Source organism: Myxocyprinus asiaticus, chromosome 19 (assembly GCF_019703515.2).
Source record: "Myxocyprinus asiaticus isolate MX2 ecotype Aquarium Trade chromosome 19, UBuf_Myxa_2, whole genome shotgun sequence".
NCBI classification, from domain to species: domain Eukaryota; kingdom Metazoa; phylum Chordata; class Actinopteri; order Cypriniformes; family Catostomidae; genus Myxocyprinus; species Myxocyprinus asiaticus.
In genome coordinates this window covers 34,471,091-34,497,905 of record NC_059362.1, presented here as the reverse complement: position 1 = coordinate 34,497,905, position 26,815 = coordinate 34,471,091, and the positions used below count along the sequence as shown (strand labels likewise).

Here is a 26,815-nt window from a genome sequence, read left to right as displayed (position 1 = left end):
ATTTCCAAACTCGTGATGTGTTTTGTTTCAACCTGCATTTGGGCAGCACAATGACGCTGGGTGGCGCTACCTCATAATCAATCTCACTACACGGTAACCACAGCAGTGTTCGTGATCTGTATACCTTAGGGCAATGTCATGTGGGTGGTACTGTAACGGAGAACAAAAAAGATGAAGACATAATGCAACAACAACCCAAGGATAAATACAGTATAGGCTACATGAACAGCTTTCTAAGGAATAAAGTTAGCAACGGGCATTTAAACACGGGTAACTTGAAGAAAAGCTCGCATGGGATGATTAAATTCTAATCCTTGTATTTGGATGAACAGAAGTCAAAGACTCACTTCTCAGCGGACCACCAAGTTCTCCAAGAATAAGAACATAAAGGTGCGGTGCGTAAAATCAGTGCGCGTTTCAAAAGAACGCTGTGCCTTTTTAAACAGAGTGAAGTTGCATTTATTTATTTATTTTCAGTATTTGGGGTGAAACATGCAATTTTTTTATTCGGATGGATCGAATGGAAACTTGTCATGGAACATGCGGTGAGATTACAAATGTATTGACCGAATATTCACTCAAAATTCATTCTACTACTATATGATGGATCAAACGGGGTAATCTGAAACAACCGACAGTCAACGATCACGGAAAGTAGGTTATTAGGTAGCTCTGTGGCTCGTGATTAAATAAAAGTAGGCTAATATACATAATTTGTAAAGTCAGTTTCATTCAATCATGACTAAATGCATCGTTTTAATTCTATATGTAAAACCCATAATGATTAATAGGCTGTTGCACTGTTTGAATGTGATCATTTCTATATTATATGTGAGGTTCTAAGAAAGGTCGAAATGTTTTGATTTTTCACAGATGACCAACGTTAAAATGGGTCCCATGTTCAGCGGGACGAAGGGTCAAGCAATGCAAAAGGAGTTCTTGTGCGTCGAGCGTCCCCCGCCTGAAGGCGCTGGCTCTTCGGCAAATGACTCCCATGCAGCACCTTGGACAGGGCTCGCTCTTTCTAGCGCCGGCTCACTCTCTGCACCCCTCACTAACTCTCTCCTACGGTCAAAATGGTCCAAGGAATCATTAAATGGTTACCCTGAATGCAACTCAGTCAAGTCTTTTGGGACGAAAAAAGAGATGTTATTCGACACGGGACATTTATGCAAAAAGTGCATCTCTCATTTCAATGTCTTGAAAAGGGAAGCGCTGAAACAAGTGATTGACGGAAACGCTTCTACCAAAGTAAGCAAATTACTCTTGTTGTTTTTTACTTGAAAAGAATAGTAAAATGCATTTCCTTGCATTTTGAGCTGCGGGACAAATTCGACTGTCCTGGGTATTGTTTTCAAACCACTGCATGCGCATCCATGCCATCAGCCACAGCCTGTCTCATATTTCAATTACATGGGGCGCGTGCTATTTTTCTTCCCTTGAAACGAGTTTAAATCGATTAGCTTTTGCAGTTGGTCTCTGATTCATGTGTCACTCGTCCAGCCCTTATTACACTGGGATATAGGGCATAATGGGTGGAATATGAAAACTCAGTTCCTATGAGAAGGAGAGCATTAAAGTAAATGTAACTTTAGTGTATCATTTGTGACACCACATGCATTTGCGGGTGGCTTATGTCTAAGTATTTGGTGGTGGAGAGAAGTAGGTTAGTGGACCACTTGTTTTTTTTCCAGTATACTCATTCTGATAAGATCTCTGGCTTATTCTCCCACAAAAGCAATATGGTTTGAGCAATTTTTAGAATTTAGGAGTATAAAGATAGAATGGGATTATCTAGCAAATCACCAACAGAGAGTGTTGGGTGTAATCTGATTACAAAAATATTAGTTACTGTAATCAAATTACTTTTAAAGTTAAAGTAGTGTAACACATTTTAAATTCAGATTACAGTCGCTGTCTTAGGTAATCATTTTATGTACATTACTTGGTTTACTCATATTTCTAAAACAATAATATTTTTATAATACATTAAAAATATTAATTCATATGTTGTTTCCTTATTTTGTAAGTAGCTTTGGATAAAAGCGTCCACTAAATGAATAAATCTAAATGTAACTGTTCATATGTATGTCTGTTTGGGTTTCTGTGACTGCTAAAGGGAAGAGTGTGCGACAATGAACAAGGAAATAGACATTATTTTCAATTCGTTGTGTGGAAAAACCAAAACATTTCTGTGAAAAGCATTTTAGAAAGTAACTTAAAAGTAATTAGTAATGTGATTAATTCTGTAGTGAAGTTATTGGTCAAGCAATTTGATTAAAATTTTAGGGAAGTAATTAGTCATTTGTAGTGGATTACATTTTTTGAGTAACTTACCCAACACTGCCAAAAATGTACCTGAGCACTGAAAATACATGCCTTAAAAACAAAAGTACACATTTAAGTCCTTAAACATGCTTAGGCACTCTGCTCAATTTTACTGGTAGCACTTTGCAGTAATAAATTAACAAAATAATTTTCTAAGGCCGTTTTAATGGTCATTCTCTTTCAGTATCCCGTTTCTGTCAGGACATATAGAATGAACCCAGATGCAGACAGCTAAATAACAAAAAAATCCTTTATTTAGGCAAAAAAATAAAACATAAAAGCTGGGTGTCAAAACACAAAAGGCTGAGTCGAGCCAAACACGGCAGAGAAATCAAAAACCCATGAGAAGGCAAAACTAGGTGAAGAGAAATAAACTAGGGCTGACGAACAAGACTCAGACAAACTAGAAAAAACTAAACATGAGGAATGAAACAGCACAGAACAAAGCATACAAGGGGAAAAGAGGGGGAAATCAAGAGGCAATGGAGGAGGGCAGGTGAGGGACATGAACTTCTAATGAGGAAAATGAGGGGGCGGAGTTACAATTAAGACAGTAAAGACATGAATGCACATGGCAATGAAAAAACTCAGACAATTGCACTCACACAACACAGAGTCAGGATCCAGCCACAAAAACTATAAACAAGACCAACCGAAGTGGTAGGATCCTGACACTACATACACAAGACAGGTACAAACACAGAAACAGGTGACAGGATCCCGACACAACAAAAACTCAATTAGAGAGTCGGGATCCTGAGTTTCTGGATATGTCTGTTTTATAAAAGACCAAACAATATTCTTTCTGTGCTTCAGGATCCCAAATTCTCCACTCGCCTTTATGAGAGCATGAAAACACCTACTGTAGAAGCCTGGGGCAACGTGGAGGGACACTGTGGCGTCTGCTTCACTCACTTTAGCCAGCTAAAGCAGGAGGCCATCCGCACGATCCTCACCCAGGACCGGGCCATATGGGCTGCTCCTACCACTGCCAATATCTCATCCATAAGCCTAGACACAGGCTCACAAACCCTCCCAAGAACCTCATGCCACCGTTCTAATGTCCCAAAGTCCCATCAGAGTTCCAGCAACGCAGCACCGAATTGCTGGGTTAAAGGACGTCAACAGTTGGAGGCCCTGTGGCCCCTGTCCCCATGCAATGGAGTCAATTCAGTCTCTCATAAGGTAAGAAACTTAAAAACAAAACAAATACATATAATATAAGTACAAAAATAAAAATTGTTCACACTTCACTCTATGTCCAAACAAGGTCCATCCTAGTAAAATATAAAACCGAGTGCCATCTGCATAATATATTGTTTAAAATGTGCATGCATTGTTTTGCTTGTAAACTGTGTTTGCACTATATGTCTTTAATAACAATGCCACTTGATTTGATATTTTGTTACATAATGCTAGGGCATTCATGCATTTTAAGGCTTAAGTGTCCAAATACTTTTTTGGGATACTGCATATTACTTTTCCAAATGATTAAAAAAAAAAAAATAGCCATTTCTCTGCCGTTCACGTTTTATGTCCAGGATGTCATCCATGTGCAAAATATAATAACTACCAATAACTATGTGTACTCAGAAATACCAAGGCACAAGTGGCTGCCGGCACATTGCATGAATCTGTTTGTTTGTAGCTTGCTAGCCTGCTTAGCATTGCTTATTCATTTACGCTCATCATTTGATCCTTTTATCCCGTGCTTCATTTTTTCCCCTGCTTTTCTACTATTTAAACTGCATGTATATTACCATGCACACCCGTTTTCTTTCTTTTATTTTTTTCTGCTTGTCTACATCACACATTTCGACTACGTGCATTCCTTTTCTCCTCTGAGTTTTACATGGATTATTGCATCAACCTCAAACATCTGCTGATCAGGAACTAACACAACAACAGCAAACAACTGCATGAGGGATTCACATCGATCTCAAATCCTCGCCACTCAAGAACAACCAACAATAACAATTGCGGTAAGTCATGGCATCAGCTCATATTATTGCTTCCTGATTGCATGTCACATGTTTACTATAGCTTCTTCAGTCAGCAGTGAGGGGTTTACATGTGATTAATGTAAGGAATTAGTCAGGCTGACGGAGAATGTTGATGAGTTAGAGGCACGCATCCGAACAGTAGTGGAGGTCAGTGAGAGAGAAAAGCCGGTAGATATTGTTTCGGATGTGGGAAGTACAGCAAGCAACACACACACTTTGGTTCCGGCTGTAGAGCCCCGCAGAAGGGCGTTTGGGTGATGTCTCGGCGGCATACTCGCTCAGCAAAGCAACACCACTCTACCGTTCCTGTTAGGGTTTCCAATCGATTCTCCCCACTCAGTGATGCACCCACTGAGAATCATGTTGAAAGTGCCCTGGTTTTAGGAGATTCCATTGTAAGAAACATGGAAACAGAGACTCCAGCCACTATTGTTAAATGCATTTCCGGTACCAGAGCATTTGATATCAGATCAAATTTACAAGTGCTGGCTAATGCTAAACATAGATTTTCTAAAATTGTTATTCATGCCGGCACTAATGATGTCCGGCTTCGCCAGAGATAGAGATAATGTTAAAGAGGTGTTTGAACTTGCAAAAATGATGTCAGACACTATAATATTCTCTGGCCCCCTCCCTGATCGTCGTGGTGATGAGGTTTATGGTAGATTAGTGACACTTAATGGCTGGATGTCTGAGTGGTGTCTGGAGAATAGCATAGGTTTGATAAACAATTTGAAGAGTTTTTGGGGTGGACCTGACCCGCTAAAGAGAGATGGACTCCATCCCTCCAGGGAAGTTGCCGCTCTCCTCTCTAGTAATTTGGCTCATAGTCTTAATAGTGATAGTATGTGACTAACTGGGGCACAGGTCAGGAAGCAGACAAACTGGCTAATCTGAATGTCTGCTAGCTGCCTTGAGACATCACACAGGTCACATAAACTACAACACATAGAGACTGTATCACCAAGATATCACAGAGAGACTGTGTCTATTCCCTGAACTACCAAACACAAACCCCTCACTAAATCATTTAGAAAAAAATTATTAAGATAAAACTTAGCAAGCACTAATTGTCAATGAAATTATTACAGATCATATTTTGGAAGCGCTCTGTTTGACTGAAACCTGGCTTAAATCGGATGAATTTAATAGTTTAAATGATTCTACTCCCCCTGGTTATTGTTATAAACATGAGCCTCGCCTGAAGGGTCGAGGAGGAGGTGTTGCTGCAATTTACAGTGAAGTTTTTGGTGTTACTTAGAGGACAGGATAAAGTTTTAAGTCTTTTGAACTAATAATGCTTAATGTGACACCGTCAGATACAATTAAAAAAATCTCTGTTGTCTTTTGCCCTTGCTACAATATATAGATCACCCGGGCCGCATTCTGATTTCCTTGGTGAATTTTGCAAATTTTCTATCAGATCTAGTAGTTACTGTGGAAGGAGCTTTCATTGTTGGTGACTTAAAAATGACACATTGGGATAAGCATTTATCAATATTCTAAACTCTCTTGGAGTCAGACAAAATGTGACAGGACCAACTCATTGGCATAATCATACACTAGATTTAATTCTGTCATATGTAGTTGATACTGAAACTATAAAAATTCTGCTACAGAGCGATGACATCTCAAATCATTACCTTGTCTCTTGTATGCTGCGATCAGCGATCTACACCACGCTATCGTTCAGGTAGAACTATTCTTTCAACCACTGAAGTTAGCTTCACTAATAATCTTCCAGATTTATCTCATATACTCAGTAAGCCAAAAAGTCTAGAAGAACTTGATGTAATAACAGAAAATATAAATACAGTCTTCTCTAGCACTCTTGATAGTGTCGCCCCCTTCGATTAAAGAAAATTAAAGAAAAAATCCCCGCACCATGGTACAATGATCACACTCATGCTCTCAAGAGAGCAGCTCGGAAAATGGAGCGCAAGTTGAAGTATACCGAATTAGAGGTATTTCGTGGTGCATGGAAGGATAGTGTCTGTAGCTACAGACAGGCACTAAAAGCTGCCAGGTCAGTATATTTTATCAAACTCCAAAAAAAAATAACCAAAAAAATCCTAGGTGTTTATTCAGTGCTGTGGCTAAATTGGTTAGGAATAAAGCCTCGACTGAACCAGATATTCTGTCACAACACAATAATAATGACTTCATGAATTTCTTTGCTGATCAAATTGAAATAATCAGAAATAAAATTGGAATTATTTAATCATCTGTCACAGAACCACAGAAAACAGTATCTCATAATTTTCCTCACGAGCAACTTCAATCCTTCGCTGTCATAGGTCATGAAGAGCTAACAAAACTTATCGAAACATCAAAAGCCACAACATGTATGTTAGATCCAATACCAACTAAACTCTTAAAAGAGATATTCCCTGTAATCTCAGAACCTCTTCTTAATATCATTAACTCCTTTCTATCCTTAGGACATGTCCCAAGAAACTTTAAAATGGCAGTTATCAAACTGCTTATTAAGAAGCCACAGCTTGATCCTGGAGAATTGGCTAATTATCTCTGGTTTATGTTGAAAATACTAGAAAAGGTAGTGTCCTCCCAACAATGTTCATTTCTACAGAGAAATATATGAACAATTTCAGTCAGGATTTAGGCCCCATCACAGTACAGAGACTGCACTTATCAGTTATAAATTACTTGCTCTTATCATCTGATCGCGGCTGCATTTCTCTTCTAGTGCTTTCATATCTTAGTGCTGCCTTCGACACCATAGATCACGACATTCTCTTAAATAGGCTTGAGAATTATGTTGGCATTTGTGGTCTTGCATTAGCATGGTTTAGGTCTTATTTAGCAGACCGCTACCACTTTGTCTGTTTAATCAATGAATTGTCAAATCCAACAAAAGTTAAGTATGGCATGCTACAGGGATCAGTTTTAGGGCCTCTGCTTTTCTCCTTATATATGCTTCCCCTGGGAGATATTATCAGGAATCTTGGAGTAAGTTTCCACTGTTATGCCGACGATACCCAACTTTATATTTCTTGGAAACCCAACAAAATTTCACAATTCTCCAAATTAGCAGAGTGTATCAATGAAATCAAAGATTGGATGGCCAGAAATTTCCTTCTACTCAATTCTGACAAAAACAGAGGTACTAATTATTGGACCAAAAACCTCTAAAAATATAATTTGACTCTCGATGGATGTACTGTTACATCGTCTTCTACAGTGAAGAATTTAGGTGTTAGATTTGATACCAATCTGCCCTTTGAAAATCAAATTTCCAATGTTTGTAGAACAGCATTCTGCCACCTCAGAAATATTGCTAAGTTACGACACATGCTCTCTGTTGCTGATGCCAAAAAACTAATTCATGCATTCATGACTTCAAGATTTGATTATTGAAATGCATTTCTGAGAGGATGTCCTGCAAGTTCAATAAATAAACTTAAATTGGTTAAAAATGCAGCAGCCAGAGTGTTGACTAGAACCAAGCAGTATGATCATATTAGCCCAATTTTATCATCTTTACATTGGCTACCTGTTAAATTTCATATTCATTTAAAAATTTTGTTAACTACACCTCCGGTCAAAACTTTTGAAACACTTTTGATCTTAAAAATATTTTGATCTGAAGGCGTATGCTTAAATATTTGAAATTAGTTTTGTAGACAAAAATATAATTGTGCCACCATATTAATTTATTTCATTATAAAACTAAAATGTAATTTAAAAATTACATTTTTGAAATTGATGACTTGGACCAAATAATAAAGAAAAGCAGCCAATAATTGCCCAACATAGATAGGAACTCTTTCAATACTGTTTAAAAAGCACCCAGGGTGATACCTCAAGAAGTTGGTTGAGAAAATGTCAAGAGTACATGTCTGCAAATTCTAGGCAAAGGGTGACTACTTTGAAGATGCTAAAATATAACACAGTTTTGATTTATTTTGGATTTTGTTTAGTCACAACATAATTCCCATAGTTCAATTTATGTTATTCCATAGATTTGATGACTTTACTATTATTCTAAACTGTGGAAAAAAAAATAAATAAATAATAATAATTATAATAAAGAATTTTTGACCGGTAGTGTATGTACAAAGCTTTGAATGGTCTAGCTCCACAGTACTTAAGTGACCTTCTACCACGCTATATTCCATCACGTTCATTACAATCACAAAATTCTGGCCTGTTAATAGTTCCTAGAATATCAAATTCCACAAAAGGAGGTAGATCATTTTCCTAAACTATGGAATAGTCTCCCTAACACTGTTCGGGATGAAGACACACACACTCATTTTAAGTCTAGACTGAAGACTCATCTATTTAGCCAGGCATACACCTAATTTATCCATCAACTCACAATTAGGCTGCTTTAGTTAGGTCTGCCGGAACCAGAAACATTTATCAGAAACATTTATCATGCTCTATAACTCTCAACAAAATTGAATGGCATCTACAGTAATATTATTCTATTTGGTTCCCTGTCTCAAATTTGGCCAGATCCACCTCCGTTCCTGCTTGGTGTCGGACTCCACTGCTATGTGTCTCTGAGTGATGACGACTAAATGCAGCCAGTGCCAACAGTCTATTATGAGGGACTTCAGGGAATGAACTGGTGCCAACTCCAACCATAAGACATGGAATACCACTGTCTAAACCTTGGACTTAGGATAGACCTCACCGAAATGACCTGCTGGTTGAACTGTGATGCACCTCACTGATCTCTGCCTGCATCACCTTGGTGTAATGATGGACTACACTCTTAAAATTGAATACATAGACTTTCAATTATTTGCCAACAAAAGCCTTCATCAGCCAACTAACAAAAGACAATGCATCAGTTTGAACTTCTGCTGTTAATCCAGGCTGAACTTCAAAGATATTAGACATAAATCTTATAGTTCATACAAAATCTTTGTTTAAACTCTGGTCCTTAACACTTACTTAGTTTACTCATTTTATACCATAACTTGCACTGCACAAAAATAACTAATATTGGCATTATATTTATGCTGATTAGCAAGATGGGAACTGGCTCCCACAGTGAGCCTGGTTTCTCCCAAGGTTATTTTTCTCCATTAACCAACATCTTATGGAGTTTTGTGTCCCTTGCCACAGTTGCCTTTGGCTTGTTCACAGGGGTTCTAAATACAATTATTATTTAATTATTTATCTTTACAGACAATTTACAATCATATTTAATCAAACTACACAATGATGACTCTAAGACTTTATAGATATTACAGTTTCATTTTCTGTTAAAGCATGATTTTCTGTAAAGTTGCTTTGAAACGATGTATGTTGTGATAAGCGCTATACAAATAAAAATGATTTGACTTGACTTGACTTGATAAGTAAATCATTATTTACAGCCCTCAAATCACCTTCAGTTATATTCATGCAGTGAATACAGCATAACTTTTATGGTAAATGGTTAAGCCCACAATTTATCTGTGCCATAGAGCAGCCTTCTCAAAAAATAAGCATGATCAATATAACTGCAATAATTAAGGGCCATTAAAATATTCATATTCGGGGCTTGATCGTAAATACAGATGCAATGAGAATGCATTATAAGAGTGGGGCACAGACTGTAGTCTTAGACAGCTCCATCAGCACTCACAGTAAGATCTTTATGCAATGCTGACCAAGTGCATGATGGCATATCAAGTCCATTAGTCCGGCTCTATTTCATTACACAAACATCCAAGTTGGATTCACTCAAGCCTTATGCACTGGAAGTGGAATTTAAAAAACTGTTTTAATACATGGAGTAAAAGCAGAACAGATGCATTTTGTAGGATTTTATTTGGAATGGTAAACATAACACTGATGGCCAGTGGACGGCCGCATGCTTTTATGGAATGTGTAACTGCGGAAATAAGACACATATAATATGCAAATAATTAAATCTTAGATTGTCTCTGGAGGACAGTGAAGTAAGAGAAAGAAAGAAGAGACAGAGAGGAGAGTAACAGTAGAGCCAATATTGTTCAGCCTCAGGGTTGCTCCCAGCACTAATTGGCATTGAATTCTGGCAAGATGTACTTAATGGAAAGGAGCAAGGAGGGGGCACCTATTTCACATGGTTGGATTAAAATATTGATAAGACATAAAGGCAGGGAGTGCTCAGCGATCATGACTTTGGAAATGTGGATAAATGCAGGCAAGCAATGGCTTCAGTCAAAGATAGGCAAAGGAAAACAGCCTGAATATTGTTTTGGGCTGCCAGGAAGAGGTTAAATGTTGGACTGAAGCATGACTCCTCCGGTCAGTGCCTGTAGCCTCAGGTAGGCATTTTTTTTTATGCTTAGACACATTGTAAGGAAGTTCATGACTTCTGCAAATCTGAGTCAGCTTGCGCTCAAGTTGTAACATTCCCTAATAATAGTGCCTGACAGCAGTGCATTACACACCCGCATTGTATCACAGTGTTTTCATATGCTATATACTGTATATTGTTTGGTGTCATGGTGTGGTATTCATGTGCAAATGAAATATTTAAATCAATGTCAGAAATAATCTTCTTTAATTGATTTAGAACATATTGAACAAGGATAATGATTGTTATTGTACACTGCAAAAAAACATATTTCTGTATGTTTTTTTGTTGTTTTTTTTTTTTTTGGTATTTTTGTGTGACTGTCCAGTAAAAATATCTAAACATCCTTTAACAAAATCTTTAACTAAATTAATAAAACTTGAATATATTTATTTTATTAATTTAATTTAGTAAAAATTACTCAATTCATTTGGATGGATTTTATTATTATTATTTTTTTAGAAAAATAATTAGCAATTTTTTCTGGAAAACAAGACAAAAATACTGATTAAGACTATATTTTTGCAGTGTATTTATTACTGAGCGTAACAGTTAACCATAATAACATTAGGTTAAATCTTTTTCAGTCCTTACAGAGTCCTTTGCATTCAGAAAAGGCGGATGAGAAGGACAGCGTGTCCTCTAAAGCACTATGCAACTACAACGCCTCACAGCCATCCAGAGCTTCTAGTATGTCCTCCCTGATACCTGCAGGAACCTCTGCTGCCTTGTCATTTGTTACCAGGTAATAGCTAAAGTCAGTAACCATTTTCAGAAATTAATCAGCAGAGAACCATTCAACTCCAAAGATACCAATGGTGCTTAACCATTAATTTTACTAAAGGACCAGTTCACCCAAAAATGAAAATTCTGTCATAATTTATTTACTCACCCTTGAAAACAACCAGTTTCAAACTGATATCACTTTTTTTCCTCTGGTGAACACAAAAGAAGATGAGATGTTAGGCAGAATGTTAGTCTCAGTCACCATTCACTTTCACTGTATGTAATAAAGGTGCAATGAAAGTGAATGGTGACTGAGGCTAACATTCTGCTTAAAATCTCCTGTGTTTTGACAGAAAAAAACTAAACAAAAAAACTTATATCAGCAAAGTAATATTGGTTATGTGCTGTTGATCTTCACCTTGTGCGTGATTATAAATGCCATTTATTTCACTGTCGAGATAGATGGAGAGGTTGAGGAATTTGATATTAACTTATTTTACATAGAAACACATTTAAATGTTAAAGCTGTCAGTTTAACTCATTTATTCAGTGTGATTACTTATATTAAAAAAATGCTTTTTAATGATTAATTAATGATTAATTATGCCCCCTGACCGCACTTAAATTTCATAATAATGAATTTTCATCAGATTGTAATGTCTTTGAATTATCTGGATTATATACACTACTGGTCAAAAGTTTTGAAACACTTGACCGAAATGTGTCCCATGATCTTAAAAATCTTTTGATCTGAAAGTGTATGCTTAAATGTTTGAAATTAGTTTTGTAGACAAAAATATAATTGTGCCAACATATTAATTTATTTCATTATAAATCTAAAATTTAATAAAAAAAAAAAAGTTTTTGAAATTGATGACTTGGACCAAATAATAAAGAAAAGCAGCCAATAAGTGCCCAACATAGATGGGAACTCCTTCAATACTGTTTAAAAAGCACCCAGGGTGATACCTCAAGAAGTTGTTTGAGAAAATGTCAAGAGTACATGTCTGCAAATTCTAGGCAAAGGGTGACTACTTTGAAGATGCTAAAATATAACATAGTTTTGATTTATTTTGGATTTTGTTTAGTCACAACATAATTCCCAAAGTTCCATTTATGTTATTCCATAGTTTTAATGACTTTACTATTATTATAAAATGTGAAAAAAAAAAATATAATAAAGAATGAGTAAGTGTTTTGAAACTTTTGACCGGTAGTATATATATATATATATATATATATATATATATATATATATATATATATATATATACACACACAGTATATACACTTAAAGACCACTTTATTAGTTACACCTGTACACCTACTTATTCATGCGATTATCTAATCAGCCAATCGTGTGGCACATAAAAGCATGCAGATATGGGTCAGGAGCTTCAGTTAATGTTCACATCAACAATCAGAATAGGGACAAAATTTGATCTCAGCGATTTCAACCATGGCACGATTGTTGGTGCCAGACGGGCTTTTTTGAGTATTTCTGTAACTGCTGATCTCCTGGGATTTTCACGCACAACAGTCGCTGCAGATGGAAACGCCTTGTTGATGAGAGAGGTCAACAGAGAATGATCAGACAGGTTTGAATTGACAAAGTCTACAGTAACTCAGATAATCACTCTGTACAATTGTTGTGAGCAGAATAGCATCTCAGAATGCACAACATGTCGAACCTTGAGGCGGATGGGCTACAACAGCAGAAGACAACATCAGATTCCACTTCTGTCAGCCAAGAACAGAAAGCTGAGGCTTCAGTGGGCCTACTATCTGTGTACCTCAAAAATAAAGAAATCGAGATTCATCAGAAACTCCATGTTTTTCCAGTCTTTAACTGTCCAGTTTTGGTGAGCCTATGCCCACTGCAGCCTCAGCTTTCTGTTCTTGGCCTACAGAAGTGGAACCTGACGTGGTCTTCTGCTGTTGTAGACCATCCGCCTCAAGGTTCAATGTGTTGTGCATTCTGAGACCATTCTCTGTTGACCTCTCTCGTCAACAAGGCATTTCTGTCTGCAGAACTGCTGCTTACTGGATGTTTTTTGTTTTTGCCACCATTCTGAATAAACTCTAGAGACTGTTGTGCGTGAAAATCCCAGGAGATCAGCAGTTTCAGAAATACTCAAACCACCCCTTCTGGCACCAAAAACCATGCCATGCTCGAAATAAATGAGATCACATTTTTCCCCATTCTGATGGTTGTGTGAACATTAACTGAAGCTCCTGACCTGTATCAGAATGATTTATGCATTGCACTGCTGCCATTTGATTGGCTGATTAGATAATTGCATGAATAAGTAGGTGTACAGGTATTCCTACTAAAGTGGTCGGTGAGTGTATATATATAAATATATACTGTAAATTTGTTGATTATTATATACTGAATTATCTTTAGTTGGTGTTATGTTTATTTTTATTTTATTTGTATCCCCTTTTCTCCCCAATTTGGAATGCCAAATTCCCACTACTTAGTAGGTCCTCGTGGTGGTGCGGTTACTCACCTCAATCTGGGTGGCGGAGGACAAGTCTCAGTTGCCTCTGCTTCTGAGACTGTCAATCCATGCATCTTATCACATGGCTGGTTGTGCATGACACCGCGGAGACACACAACATATGGAGGCTCATGCTACCCTCCACGATCCATGCACAACTTACCATGCGCCCCATTGAGAGTGAGAACCACTAATCGACCAAGAGGAGGTAACCCCATGTGACTCTACCCTCCCTAGAAACCGGGCCAATTTGGTTGCTTAGGAGACCTGGTTGGAGTCACTCAGCACACCCTGGATTCGAACTTGTGACACCAGGGGTGGTAGTCAGCGTCAATACTCGCTGAGCTACCCAGGCCCCCGGTGTTATGTTTTTAATTATCTTTAGTTTGTGGCCTATTTTAACAAATATTTAAATATGCGATTAATTGCAATTAATTAATCGGCATATCTTGTAATTAATTTGATTAAACATTTTCTTCAATTGACAGCCCTATTTACTTTGATATTCTGTGAATATAGAAGAGATGCTGTTTCAAGGTATACAGTACATGTATCTGTCTTTTCTACTATATCACATGACAACATCTACAGGGCAGTACAAAAGCTGAATGGAATGGTTAGGAGAGGGAGGCACTGCTCAGAGAGTGGTGCTTCCCAACACCCAACAAACTTCAGTAGTCTTCTGCAGAAGTCTCCCCCTCCGGTACCAGTGAGCCTTTTGCAGTTAACTAATAAAAGCAAGGAAACACCTGGGATGGGGAAGGTATGGCTCAAATGCTTATTATTAAACTACACAAGATATCAAAATATTTTACTGAACAAAAATTGTATGGCTTATATTTCAATCAAAAATAGTAATGTTTAGTTATATTGTAATATACAGTTTGATTATCTGAGTAATGCTATACTATTAGTAAATGTATATGCATTTTGTGGTTTAAATATTGTTGTATTCAAAACAGGCATATTCTGCATGTAAGTATGACACTTCACATAAAAAAGAAACATCCTCTCACTTTCAACTGCTTTTATTTTCAGCAAATTTACCATGTGTAGATATCTGTATGAACATAAAAAGATTCAACAACTAAGACATAAACTTAACAAGTTTCACAGACATGTGACTAACAGAAATGGAATAAGAGGGGTCAAAATCAAAAGTAACAGTCAGTATCTGGTGTGGCCAGCAGCTGCATTAAGTACTGTAATGCATCTCCTCCTCATGGACTGCACCAGATTTGCCAGTTCTTGCTGTGAGATGTTACCCCACTCTTCCACCAAGGCACCTGAAAGTTCCCGGACATTTCTGGGGGGAATGGCCTTAGCCCTCACCCTCCGATCCAACAGGTCCCAGACGTGCTCAATGGGATTGAGATCCGGGCTCTTTGCTGGCCATGGCAGAACACTGACATTCCTGTCTTGCAGGAAATCATGCACAGAACGAGTAGTATAGCTGGTGGCATTGTCATGCTGGACGGTCATGTCAGGATGAGCTTGCAGGAATGGTACCACATGAGGGAGGAGGATGTCTTCCCTGTAACGCACAGCATTGAGATTGCCTGCAATGACAACAAGCTCAGTCCGATGATGCTGTGACAGACCGCCCCAGACCATGACGAACCCTCCACCTCCAAATCGATCCCGCTCCAGAGTACAGGCCTCGGTGTAACGCTCATTCCTTCGGTGATAAACGCAAGTCCGACCATCACCCCTGGTGAGACAAAACCATGACTCGTCAGTGAAGAGCACTTATTGCCAGTCCTGTCTGGTCCAGCGAAGGTGGGTTTGTGCCCATAGGCGACGTTGTTGCCGGTGATGTCTGGTAAGGACCTGCCTTACAACAGGCCTACAAGCCCTCAGTCCATCCTCTCTCAGCCTATTGTGAACAGTCTGAGCACTGATGGAGGGATTGTGTGTTCCTGGTATAACTCGGGCAGTTGTTGTTGCCATCCTGTACCTGTCCCACAGGTGTGATATTCAGATGTACCGATCCTGTGCAGGTATTTTTACACGTGGTCTGCCACTGCGAGGACAATCAGCTGTCTTAGGCGTCTCACAGTATGGACATTGCAATTTATTGCCCTGGCCACATCTGCAGTCCTCATGCCTCCATGCAGCATGCATAAGGCATGTTCACACAGATGAGCAGGGACCCTGGGCACCTTTCTTTTGGTGTTTTTCAGAGTCAGTAGAAAGGTCTCTTTAGTGTCCTAAGTTTTTATAACTGTGACCTTAAATGCCTACCGTCTGTAAGCTGTTAGTGTCTTTACGATCGTTCTACAGGTGCATGTTCATTAATTGTTTATGATTCATTGAACAAGCATGGAAAACATTGTTTAAACCCTTTACAATAGAGATCTGTAAAGTTATTTGGATTTTTAGAAAATTATCTTTAAAAAACAGTGTCCTGAAAAATGGACGTTTCTTTTTTTGCTGAGTTTATATGATGATTAGGTTTCCTTCAGTCTTTCCTTGAAATATGGCTGATCTCTACCTTCCTCACTTTGTAGGGAAACATGGGATTACTTGTATAACCTCTAAATTTGAAGCAAATGGCCTTCCCATTCCACTGCACCTCCTCCTCGAGGAGGGAAATCAATTTAGTTTAATTGTAGATTGCACTGACTTCACTCTCTAGAGTTCACGCTGATGGGACTGGTCTTGAGTTTCAAATTATATCACTCTCAGGGTAGCACCTGCAGTTAGAACGCACTCAGCCTTGCACATCCAGCAACTGTAGCAGAGATAATGGATTCTTAAATAATTCATTTCTCATAAATATGATTTGACAGACTCAGGACAGTGAAGATAATATCCCTAGAAAAATGCATTAGGTATCAGACGAAGCATTAACCTAAAAAGGTTTAGAATTGTATTTAATGAAATCATGAAAGAGTGGGGTATTTCAAGTCTTGAGTCTGGAGTAATCAATATTAGCATTACATATACTGTATGATTATAGTTACTGGAACCAGGACATTTGTATCTGTGAAAGTTGAACTAACTAATAATTAATCCAGCACTCTGCAATGCAGATAGCATTAAATCTTAACGCATATACAGTCTTCATTATACATTAACATAGACTGATAAATGACATCACTGTTGTGCACAGTGGTTTGGCTGTCTGTTTCACCCCTTTTATCTTATGCATTAGATAGCACTTCATTATAACATTTGTAATTATTTTAATAAAATACAATTTACAAAGAAATTAAGGCACGTAAGCCATTCCATGATTTTGTTACTGTATGTATATTTTAAGAATGGGTGATTCAGTCTGACTGTAAAGTGTTAGTAAAATTAGTCCAAATCTTTTAAATATTTTTTATATTATTGTTAAAATTCCAAAATGTTGCTATGTTGACTGCCGTTTTATTGTAGATTTTTTATGTTTATACATAATATATAATTAGCATGTTGTTGATCAACTACATTTATCATCAACTCACTGTATATTCTTTGTCTTTAAAAATATTATTGATTCTGGTATCATTTGCCCAATTCTAGATCAAAGTAATGCTGCGAGTCTGTTCGGTTCCTGTGTCAAAGCCCTCCCAGTCACACACTTTTAAAGTGGACCTGCGCAAGAAACAGATCACAGTGCTGGATCCAGCCTCCCACAACCCTCAGAGACAGGCTGCTGGCACTGCAGTCTCCCCAAAAACCTTTACCTTTGATGCTCTCTTTGGCCCTGATTCAACCCAGGTCAAGGCCGCTGCTTTGTTATTTCTGTCTTATGACCTGAAAACTGATCTGTCTACTGTCCCGAGCTCATCTGAGTTATAATATCCAAACATTTACGACACATTCAGATTTGGTTACTTGAGAGCAGATATTCAGTATCAGGGCATACTTAGCACAATCAATTGAGCTGAGTTCACTCTTTAGATGATTATGTTCACTCACATTTGGCTTGATTTATGGCAAAACAATTCAAGGTTATCTCCACATAATATACCGTAAAAAGCAGAAATCTACAATTGTTACCTTAAAGGAATGTTCTGGGTTCAGTACAAGTTAAGCTCCTTACTTGCATCTGTGGCTGTAACACCTGACTGTAACAGTGATTTATGACCCTTATATATATAAAATGTTTATAAAATTCATAATGGAAGTGAATGGGGCCAGTGAATATATATAACTATACCTATACCTATAACTATATATATATATATATATATATATATATATATATATATATATATATATATATAATTTTCTTTTACATTTCCATCAAATTAAACTGAGTAATCTTATTACAAAAAAACAAAACAAAAAAAAAAACATATTTTCAGTTTTAATTTAATTTAGGTAAAGATTACATAAATCAATTTGATGTAAATTTATGACATTTAATGTAAATAGGCTAAAATATTTTTTTAAGTGTACACATGTTAGTAAGCAATTTGTATAATGTTTATAGCTTGTGGCTATACTTTTGAAACAATGTGTATTTTAGCATTCATGGACCGGCCCCATTCACTTCCATACTGTAACTGTTTTTTGTTTTAGTTTTTTTAAACGAGTGGCGAGTCGAAATACATTTTTGTGATAATCAATATTATGCAACAAATGGTTTTGATTGAGCTCAACTTTTATTAAACCTGGAATATTCCTTTATGGAGCTATTTTTACTTGATCATCTAACTCTTTAACATAACTTGGTGTAAACTAATGAAGACAGGTTGATTCAGTGAAATAATATTTGTGACTTTTATTAAATAATATATGTAGAGGAGACTATAAAAATATCCTTGAGATCTAAGTGAAATGAGACCAAAAAATGTGCAGCACAACAGTGTTGTCTTACAAAAAAAATAAAATAAGTTAAAGTGTTATTTTTCAGGCTGAAGTTTGTGAGAGCAGCTTGTCTGAGTTGCTTCAGTGTGTGGTTGCTGGGACCGATGGTTGCATCCTAAGCTTTGGACAAACCAAAGTGGGTGAGTCAGCAGCTGTATTCTATGTTAAAACCTTCCAGCATCTTCCTTTAATAAAATAGAAATTGCCAATCTTTCTAAGGTCAATATTTCACTAGTAGTGTTTAAGCACTCTACTCTCAACATGTGCTCTGCTCATCGCTAACATTGTAAATTAATAAAAAGTAAATCAATCAATTATACATAGATGAGATGTTTTAAGGCACTGTGTCCCACTTAGAGGTTCAGGTTTAGATATGTTTACTTGCTACTACTGCATGTGACTTGTGGAGTCTCTTAATGGGCATGCATTTTATGTCAAGGGGAGTGGCTACATGGTAGATCATAATGGTTAATCCACTTTTAAGGTTATTAATAGTTATCCATCCAAAATGACAACAATCCCTAACATGTAACTTGGAGTATGACATCATTGGCTTTTAGCTAGATTGAATTACCCAGCCTCCATGTTGGCCCTTGGCTTGCAGCCAAACATCATAATTCTTTTAAACAGGTCTATGCTTGACTAGAAGTGGCTTGCGTTCAGTTGGTGATGACATTGCCATAACACATTTTACACCCCAGTTTGTCTAGTCATTGGCCATAGCCACTTAAGAATATTTCTGAATGACAAAATACAACTGTGAATTGTTATTCTGTGAAAGCCTAAGGGGAGCTTTTCTGTGATAAACTGCAAGGAAAAATAGCATTCTCACTTTTATTTATTTTGTTTTAAGGAATGTTGTATACAATGATTGGCCATGATGGGTGCACCGAAAGCCTTGGAGTCCTCCCTTGTGCCATCTCTTGGCTTTTCAAGCTCATTAACAGGAAGAAAGACAAGACATGGGCAAACATCTCTGTTTCCGTGTCAGCTGTAGAGGTCTGTGGGGAAAACAATGCCATCAGGGATTTACTCTCTGGTGTTGAAACAGGCAACTGCAAGGACACCTATAAGACAGATGCTTACCTCGAAGAAGACCTCATCTATGAACAACAGGCAAGTAATGAATGCACTCTCTTTGTTCTAATACATACACTGTGAACTCTAAGAAAATACTCAATTATTTAAATTTCAGTGTAATTATATAGCGCAAATAATACATATTGCTCCAACTCAGCTATCCAAAGACAAGTGCCTTAAAAAAACCCAAGTGGGCAAGCCAAGGGCACAGAGGCAAAGAAAAATGTCCTAGTTGGGTAGATGACCAGGAAATAGATATTTAGGTAGGATGAAGGAGAAGCCTTCTCTTTAAGAAACATCTGTCATTTTGCAGGGCATTTATTACCCCATGCGTGGCATATATTAATATTCATGAGGAATGGGGATCAATACAAATTCAAAAGATTCTCATTGATATGTTAATTGAAACATTCCATTTACTTTGGAGACCCATTATTAGGTTGTGTTGTCAAACCTGTGTTGTTGTATTACAGCTTTGCAACCACAGTGTACTAAATGCTCCAACTCCAGAAAGAGCAGCTTTTCTACTAGATGCAGCTCTTGCATCTCGCAGCAGTGGAATGGTGGACAGTGGAGGGACACCACTGCACAGCTGTCACATGTTCTTCACCCTGCATGTTCGCCAACAGCACATAGGGAGTAGCACTAAATCTGGGAGTGAGTTCAGTTGATTTTCATGGCTGTAGTAACTGCTTAACTGTGCAGATTCTTAGTAATGATCTTAAAAAAAACTGGGCTTGGATATGTAGTCTTGCAAAGGCCTATTGGATAACATTTCAATTCTAATGCAACACTGAGGGTGGAGTTTAATAAGACTGAGTCACACCCAGTAAAAGCACTGTTTATTTCGAAGCGCTGTCTGCGCTGGTTTAGTGCCTGATTCTCTAAATTAGGCAGATCAACTAATGGCACCCATACAATCTGTGCTGAATGCAGTTTGCATGGTGCAATTCCAGTCTTTCAGGCCAGTTCTGAGCTACAGTGGTGGATGCTGCAGACCACCATCTGAGACTGTACAGCATCACTCCACTACTCTCCATTATTTGATCTTTATTTAGTGAATTACTGCTGCCATGATTTATAGAAAATGTACACAAACATGTATTTTAAATAAAATGTGTTTATGCAGAAAAATTTAAATACTCAAGACTCAGCACTATTTTAGCAATGATTTTGCCTGCCTTAAACTACATTGTGGGTGGTTAATGAATTAGACACAAGTTTTTGCATAGTCATACTTTTGAAATTTTTATAACATATGTATTTTATTTTTCCACTTTTCATTTATTCACGTTTCAATTATGTATCTGTTTAATTTTGTTTATAAATATAATGGATATTTTCTTTAGTGAAAGTGGACCAAAGCAAGCTGAGCCTGATCTATTTAGGGAGCTGTGTAGGGGAGAGGGATGAAAGCAATTGTGGAATCTGCCTTGCTGACCTTGGAAATACTATCATAGCCAAGCTCAACAGACATAAACATATCCCTAATAGGTACGTCCAAGTATATCTCAATTATAAAATTAAGCAGAGGAATTTACTAATAGTATATGAACATAAAGCATATTATCAATGTCTATTTGTTCACTACAGTGGAAGTTACTTAGACATGCTCCTGCAAGACTCTCTGAACAATATCAACTGCTCCACCACAATTATTGCCCATATATCCACCTCACCCCAAGACCTCACAGAAAGCCTCTGTACAATGCAGACAGTGTCTCGAATCCGAAAGCTACAAAAGAAGATCAGGGTATGTTTCAGAAATTGTTTTAGTTCATTAATTGATTATGGACATGTGCTTAGGTTTCTTTTCAAATACTGTAATTTTAGACTGTGCTTTACATCTTGACATTTTTTGGTCATTATTAGAAATCTTCCTCAAGCTCACCGGGAGGAAGAAGCTCAGGCAATGAGAGGAAAGTCAATAAATCCACCAGGCTGAGAACATTCCAGTCCACTGGAACACTGGATCAGGATACTTCCTCTCCTGGTTTCTTTGGTGATCCAGAATTTCACCCTGGCAGTAACAAGTCTTGTGAGTCAGTCATCTCTATGGATCCTTTTGGCCTCCTCAATAAAGAGGATACAAATAGAAGCCGAGAGGTTTTGCCTATTATTCCGTCCTTACTCAAGAGCAAGTTAGAGTCAAAGAAGCTTTCTCTGATGAAGCTTTGTGAAATCTCTCCACCACTTGCCTGTCGCATGAAACAAACACCAAAAGAAAAGACTAAGGAAGAGTCAAAGCCAACAATATTGCAAGATAATTTGGAGTCAGATTTTGAGTGTTTGAAGTGCAACACATTTGCAGAACTCCAGAATCGATTGGGAAACATAGATGGAACAGAGTTATTTGGCATGGATAATGTGATTAAAGCACCTCAATCAACTCAAACTGAGAAGAAATCAATTTCATCAGAAGATCAAGGATCAAGTGAATGGGCATCAAACAGTATCAGACAGGGAAGCCCTACAAAAAGGGATGATATCATTCACAACTCTAATGAAATGCCACATGCTGCTGCCAAATGCGATTCAGATATTGTTCAGACATGCTCACCAGAGTTAGATTTTGTGAGGCAGAGTGACCCAGCGCTATCTGGCCAGTCGCCCAGTAGATCTAAGCATCATGCTGAAAAAATGGACGTGACATCGGAAGACCAAAATATGTCATTAGATGTTACCACAATTAAACCTGAGACACGAATTCCTCCCATTGGCAAGAGTTCATTTAGATCTACATCCTCCTCTTCTTTTTCTTCATCCTTGTCTGCCAGTTCGGGCACCCCACTGGCTGTTTCTGCAAATGTGAATGAAGACATTCTAAATTTTACAATGAAGAACCAACAAGAGATGAAGGCCACCATCACTGTGACAGTTCAGCAGCCACTGGATCTTAATGGATATGATGAGCTAGTGTATACTGTGGTTGAAGAAGTAACAATAAATGGGGCCACTGAAAATGACAAGGCAAAAATATCAAGTGCTCATGATTCACACTCTCTCCAGACTTTAACACATGGGTGTCAACCTGTCAGGATTATCGGGAGTGTAGGTGAAGAACAAACTGTGAGTTTTCATAGATCCACCTCTAATGTGCAAACTTCAGAGACTGAAATCTCAGTGGCCTTATCTGATGCAACTGTCAATGAGAATGCACCTGTCCAACAAAAAACAGTCAATACACGTATTGACAAGGTAAGCGGCATCATTGATTCAAAAGACCCGCCGCAGTGTGCAACTTGGTCAGAGGTTCCCCTGACTGAAGATGGACCCAAGGTAACAACTGACCCCAGTTGTAACCATTCAATGTACATTGAGGTCTCAAAGTCCAGACAGAATGCTTGTGAAATTCTAACCGAGCAGAGCTGGTTGTGCTTAAGCAAAAAGAAAGACTTCAAGGATGCCTCATGTCCACACATGAACACAGAACATAAGAATTCACAAAGTCCAAGAGAAACTGAGAGGAAGCAATATATCTTGAAACAGGAAATTGTGGAAGGGACCAAAGATAATGCTCCACTCCCATCAACACATACAAATATCCCCAATACAAAAAAGAAGAATGTAGAGAAGAAAGAAGGGCCAGGAATAGTCAGAAGTGCACTGCTAAATCAGTGGCAGCTTCTGACAAATGAGAATAAAACTGACAAAAAATCTCCTCTTGAGGACAGCAGGAAGCTATTTAATGCAAAACTGAAAGCATTATCTAGCAGAAGTCAAACTTTTGATCTGAGCAATAGTGAGACCTTTTTAAGATCAACTGGAAGCTTGGAGGGTATTTGTACCTCGACAAGACTTAAGACCAAACTCCTTGAAGACAGTTGTGGCATTGATGTGGGCTCTAAAGGCCTTTTAGAGCGAGATTATATGCCAGCTCAGTCAAAGAGTATGAACTTGCCTGGTTTTAAAGAAGGCTTTGAGGAGGACTTTGTAAAGTGTCAAGCCAGTGAGAGTCTTGGGAGAGTTCCAAGGTTCTTCCCCATGCATGATGTTGATGCAGAGGACACAAATCAGCCATCCAAAATCAGTAAGTCTAAGTCAACAGCTGTTAAAAAATGTACCCCAAGTTTAAAGATCCACAAAATGTCAGGTGCTTGTCCCAAGAATACAAGCTTATCCCCCAAATCTACCAGACGCTCAATCAACAGGAGCACAAGCCTTTCTTATAATGAAATCTCCAACAACCAAAGTTCCTGGTCAACACAATCCTTATCTCGAAGTCAGGTGAAAGGTGGTCTTTGTCCCAAGTCCTCTGGTTTAGTGCTGAAAGGAAGAGTTGAACTTTTAAGAAGTAGTGGAGACTCTCTTTCCAGTTTTAGCCAAGGTGGGTCTGATTTAGATGAAAGTGAGGAACTGATGATGACGAAAACTTTTAATCACACACTGCCATCCCCATACAACCAGATTACTGCTCCACGTGAATCATACCACTGTAGTGGTCATGCCAGCGATACCACCAGTGTTCTTAGTGGAGAGCTGCCTCCTGCCATGTGTAAAACAGCTTTACTCTATAGCAGGGGCAGTATGGTCAGTAGTGGTTATGAAAGCATGCTTAGAGACAGCGAAGCTACAATCAGCAGCAGTTCAACACACAACTCCATCAGTGATCAGAGCTGCACCCTTGGTGCTGCTAAAGGCACAAGAAGTTCCAAGAAAAGAACCAACATAGGTGAGGATGAAAGTCTTCAGGCATATGAATGATGATAATGCAAAACATTTTAATAGTTTGGATGAGTTAAAAACAATATGATCTTCATATTTACTGTAGTTCCTTTGTCCACAGGATCCAATTTAAGATGCTCATCTAAAGACAACCTCCAGACACTGAAGAGATCCTTTAGTGGGCCCAAAATGCACAGGGTGGATCGGGGTGTTTCTGACTCTTATGAAATTAAAGTCTATGAGATTGATAACGTAGATACTTTACAGAAAAGAGGTGTGGCAGGGAACAAGGTGAGGTTCAAAATACATCATTGACAAAAATAAGTGTTTTATTGTTTATTCACAACCTGCAATCTTTGTGTATCCAATAAATTGGTAGTGTTGGTCACAACTGAGAGCTGGCTCAACCCTTAATATTAACTTGATCTAAAAATTGTTGGTGTGATAGAAGACTAAAAAGCTAATCTCAGATAAATCACTTTTTATAGTATCTTACGTGATTGAGGGAAACTCGAAATCTACATTTTCAGGGCATAGTCCACTTTAGTGCAAAGTTGAAATTCCTGGAGCATCGACAGCAGAGAATTGCAGAGGTGAGGGTCAAGTATAATGCTCTCAAGAGGGAGTTGGAACATGCCAAGCAACATCTGATGGTGGACCCTGCAAAATGGACCCATGAATGTAAGGGTTAAAAAGCCATTTTATATAGATGGATACTGTATATATATTTCCTGCTTATGTATACTAATATTAGGCACTGCAATAGGATAGAAAACTGTATGATTATCTATGGTTCTGCTTAAACTTCACAGTTCAAACTGTGACTTATCCATAATTATTATGTTATTTTTGTGATATATTTTGCAGTTGACTTATGGCAAACATTTGAGGTAGACTCCCTGGAGCACTTAGAGGCTTTGGAGCTGGTCACTGAACGGCTAGAGCACCATGTTAACCTCTGTAAAGCACATGTATTAATGGTAACCTGCTTTGATGTTACAACCAAGTGCAGGCAAAAGTTGCGACATCTGCCCTCTGTAGATCATAAAGGGTGCATAGGAATATAGCATGTGAAGACTGTAGATGATCACTTTGTACCTGTTATGCAATATAATATGTGTACAAAACAATGCCTCTGATCCACCACAGAAGTCCTTAAATAATATGGAAGCTTCCACTGGTGCTGATGAAGCCATAGGCATACTTGAAATCCAATTTGCTGTAAATTCCTGTGTTGTAGACAGCTTTAGCATTGAGAGAGGTCAAAAGAACAATTGGATAGGAGTCTTAACTGAGCTCAACATATTGGAGCTGAATTGGCCTTTTAACACTCGACATTTTTAACCCTGTGTTAAATTAACATAATCCTAGGTTATTAGGGCTTTTCACACTGCACTTAATCCAGGGTTAATGTCTTTTAAAACCCCGCTTTTAACCTGGGGTTAAGCAATGTTTCACACTTGTAATTTTGAAAGGGGGTTAGCATCTGTGGCATTTTTCATAAGACGAAAGACAAAGGTGATTTGCTTGGCGACATTTACACAGGTCCACTGACAGGTTGTGGGTCCGTCGCAAGCTGTATTCATCTAATCATTGTTACTGACACAGAAAATATGCAAATAAGAAACTTTACTTAGGGTTTACGAATGTACATTGTGAAACATCGGAACGTGAATACCCAAAATTAATTATTAACCCAGGGTATGAACAGTAAGAAACATGAAAACCCAGGATTTCGTTTACCAGGGGTTTAGAATGAAAAAGGGTGAAAGTGTGAAAAACCCTATTGTGTGCTATGTTTCACACTGTTCATCTGTACTCTAACCTGGGTTTGGTCAGAACAAACTGAAATTAAAAACATTTTGTTTTTTAGTCCCCGTTCAAAATTACAAGTGTGAATGCAATGTTGCTTCACCTAGGCTTAACACAAGGTTAAAAACATTTTTTATCAAGGGTTTAGCTTAGTGTGAAAAGCCTCACTGAGCCAAGTTGACCAACAATTTTGAAGGCTTCAATTACTAAGGTCTCAGACCCAGGCTAGCCCAAACAACTTTCACTGAGTGTTACTATAACAGCCGCATCCTGTATATAATAAATATAATTTTAACACGTTGTGTGCATTGTGTCACCATTGCTGTTGCTCAAAGAGCGAATCATTATGAGGACACTTAGGCTTAGCCTATACTGTAAAGGTCCTCTGCCCTTATGTGTATGCACTAATAAATAAGTTGTAATGCATTGTACTGTTTTTATTTAAATTAGGTTATAAATTATTTTACTGAAATGTTATCATTTATATGTGCAATACCCACTGTAGTCATTACCTGAGAAACATGTTCACAGAACATTAACAGACGATAGAAAATTTGTATTTATTCACTTTACACAGCAACACATTTCAG

At 37.9% G+C, this 26,815-nt stretch overlaps 1 protein-coding gene across 1 annotated transcript; it reads left to right on the top strand.

Moving 5' to 3' along the window:
• Nucleotides 1-178: 178 nt before the first annotated feature.
• On the top strand, nt 179-26,651 carry LOC127410138 (kinesin-like protein KIF26B). The gene is made up of 15 exons (XM_051645217.1): nt 179-390; nt 874-1,251; nt 3,145-3,513; nt 11,223-11,380; nt 14,457-14,628; nt 17,376-17,573; nt 18,715-18,808; nt 19,522-19,784; nt 20,222-20,405; nt 21,098-21,242; nt 21,342-21,501; nt 21,621-24,420; nt 24,535-24,704; nt 24,944-25,094; nt 25,281-26,651. Exons 1-15 carry the CDS (start codon nt 325-327, stop codon nt 25,478-25,480), a joined length of 5,508 nt encoding a protein of 1,835 aa, XP_051501177.1. The 5' UTR covers nt 179-324; the 3' UTR covers nt 25,481-26,651.
• The last annotated feature ends 164 nt before the right edge of the window (nt 26,652-26,815 follow it).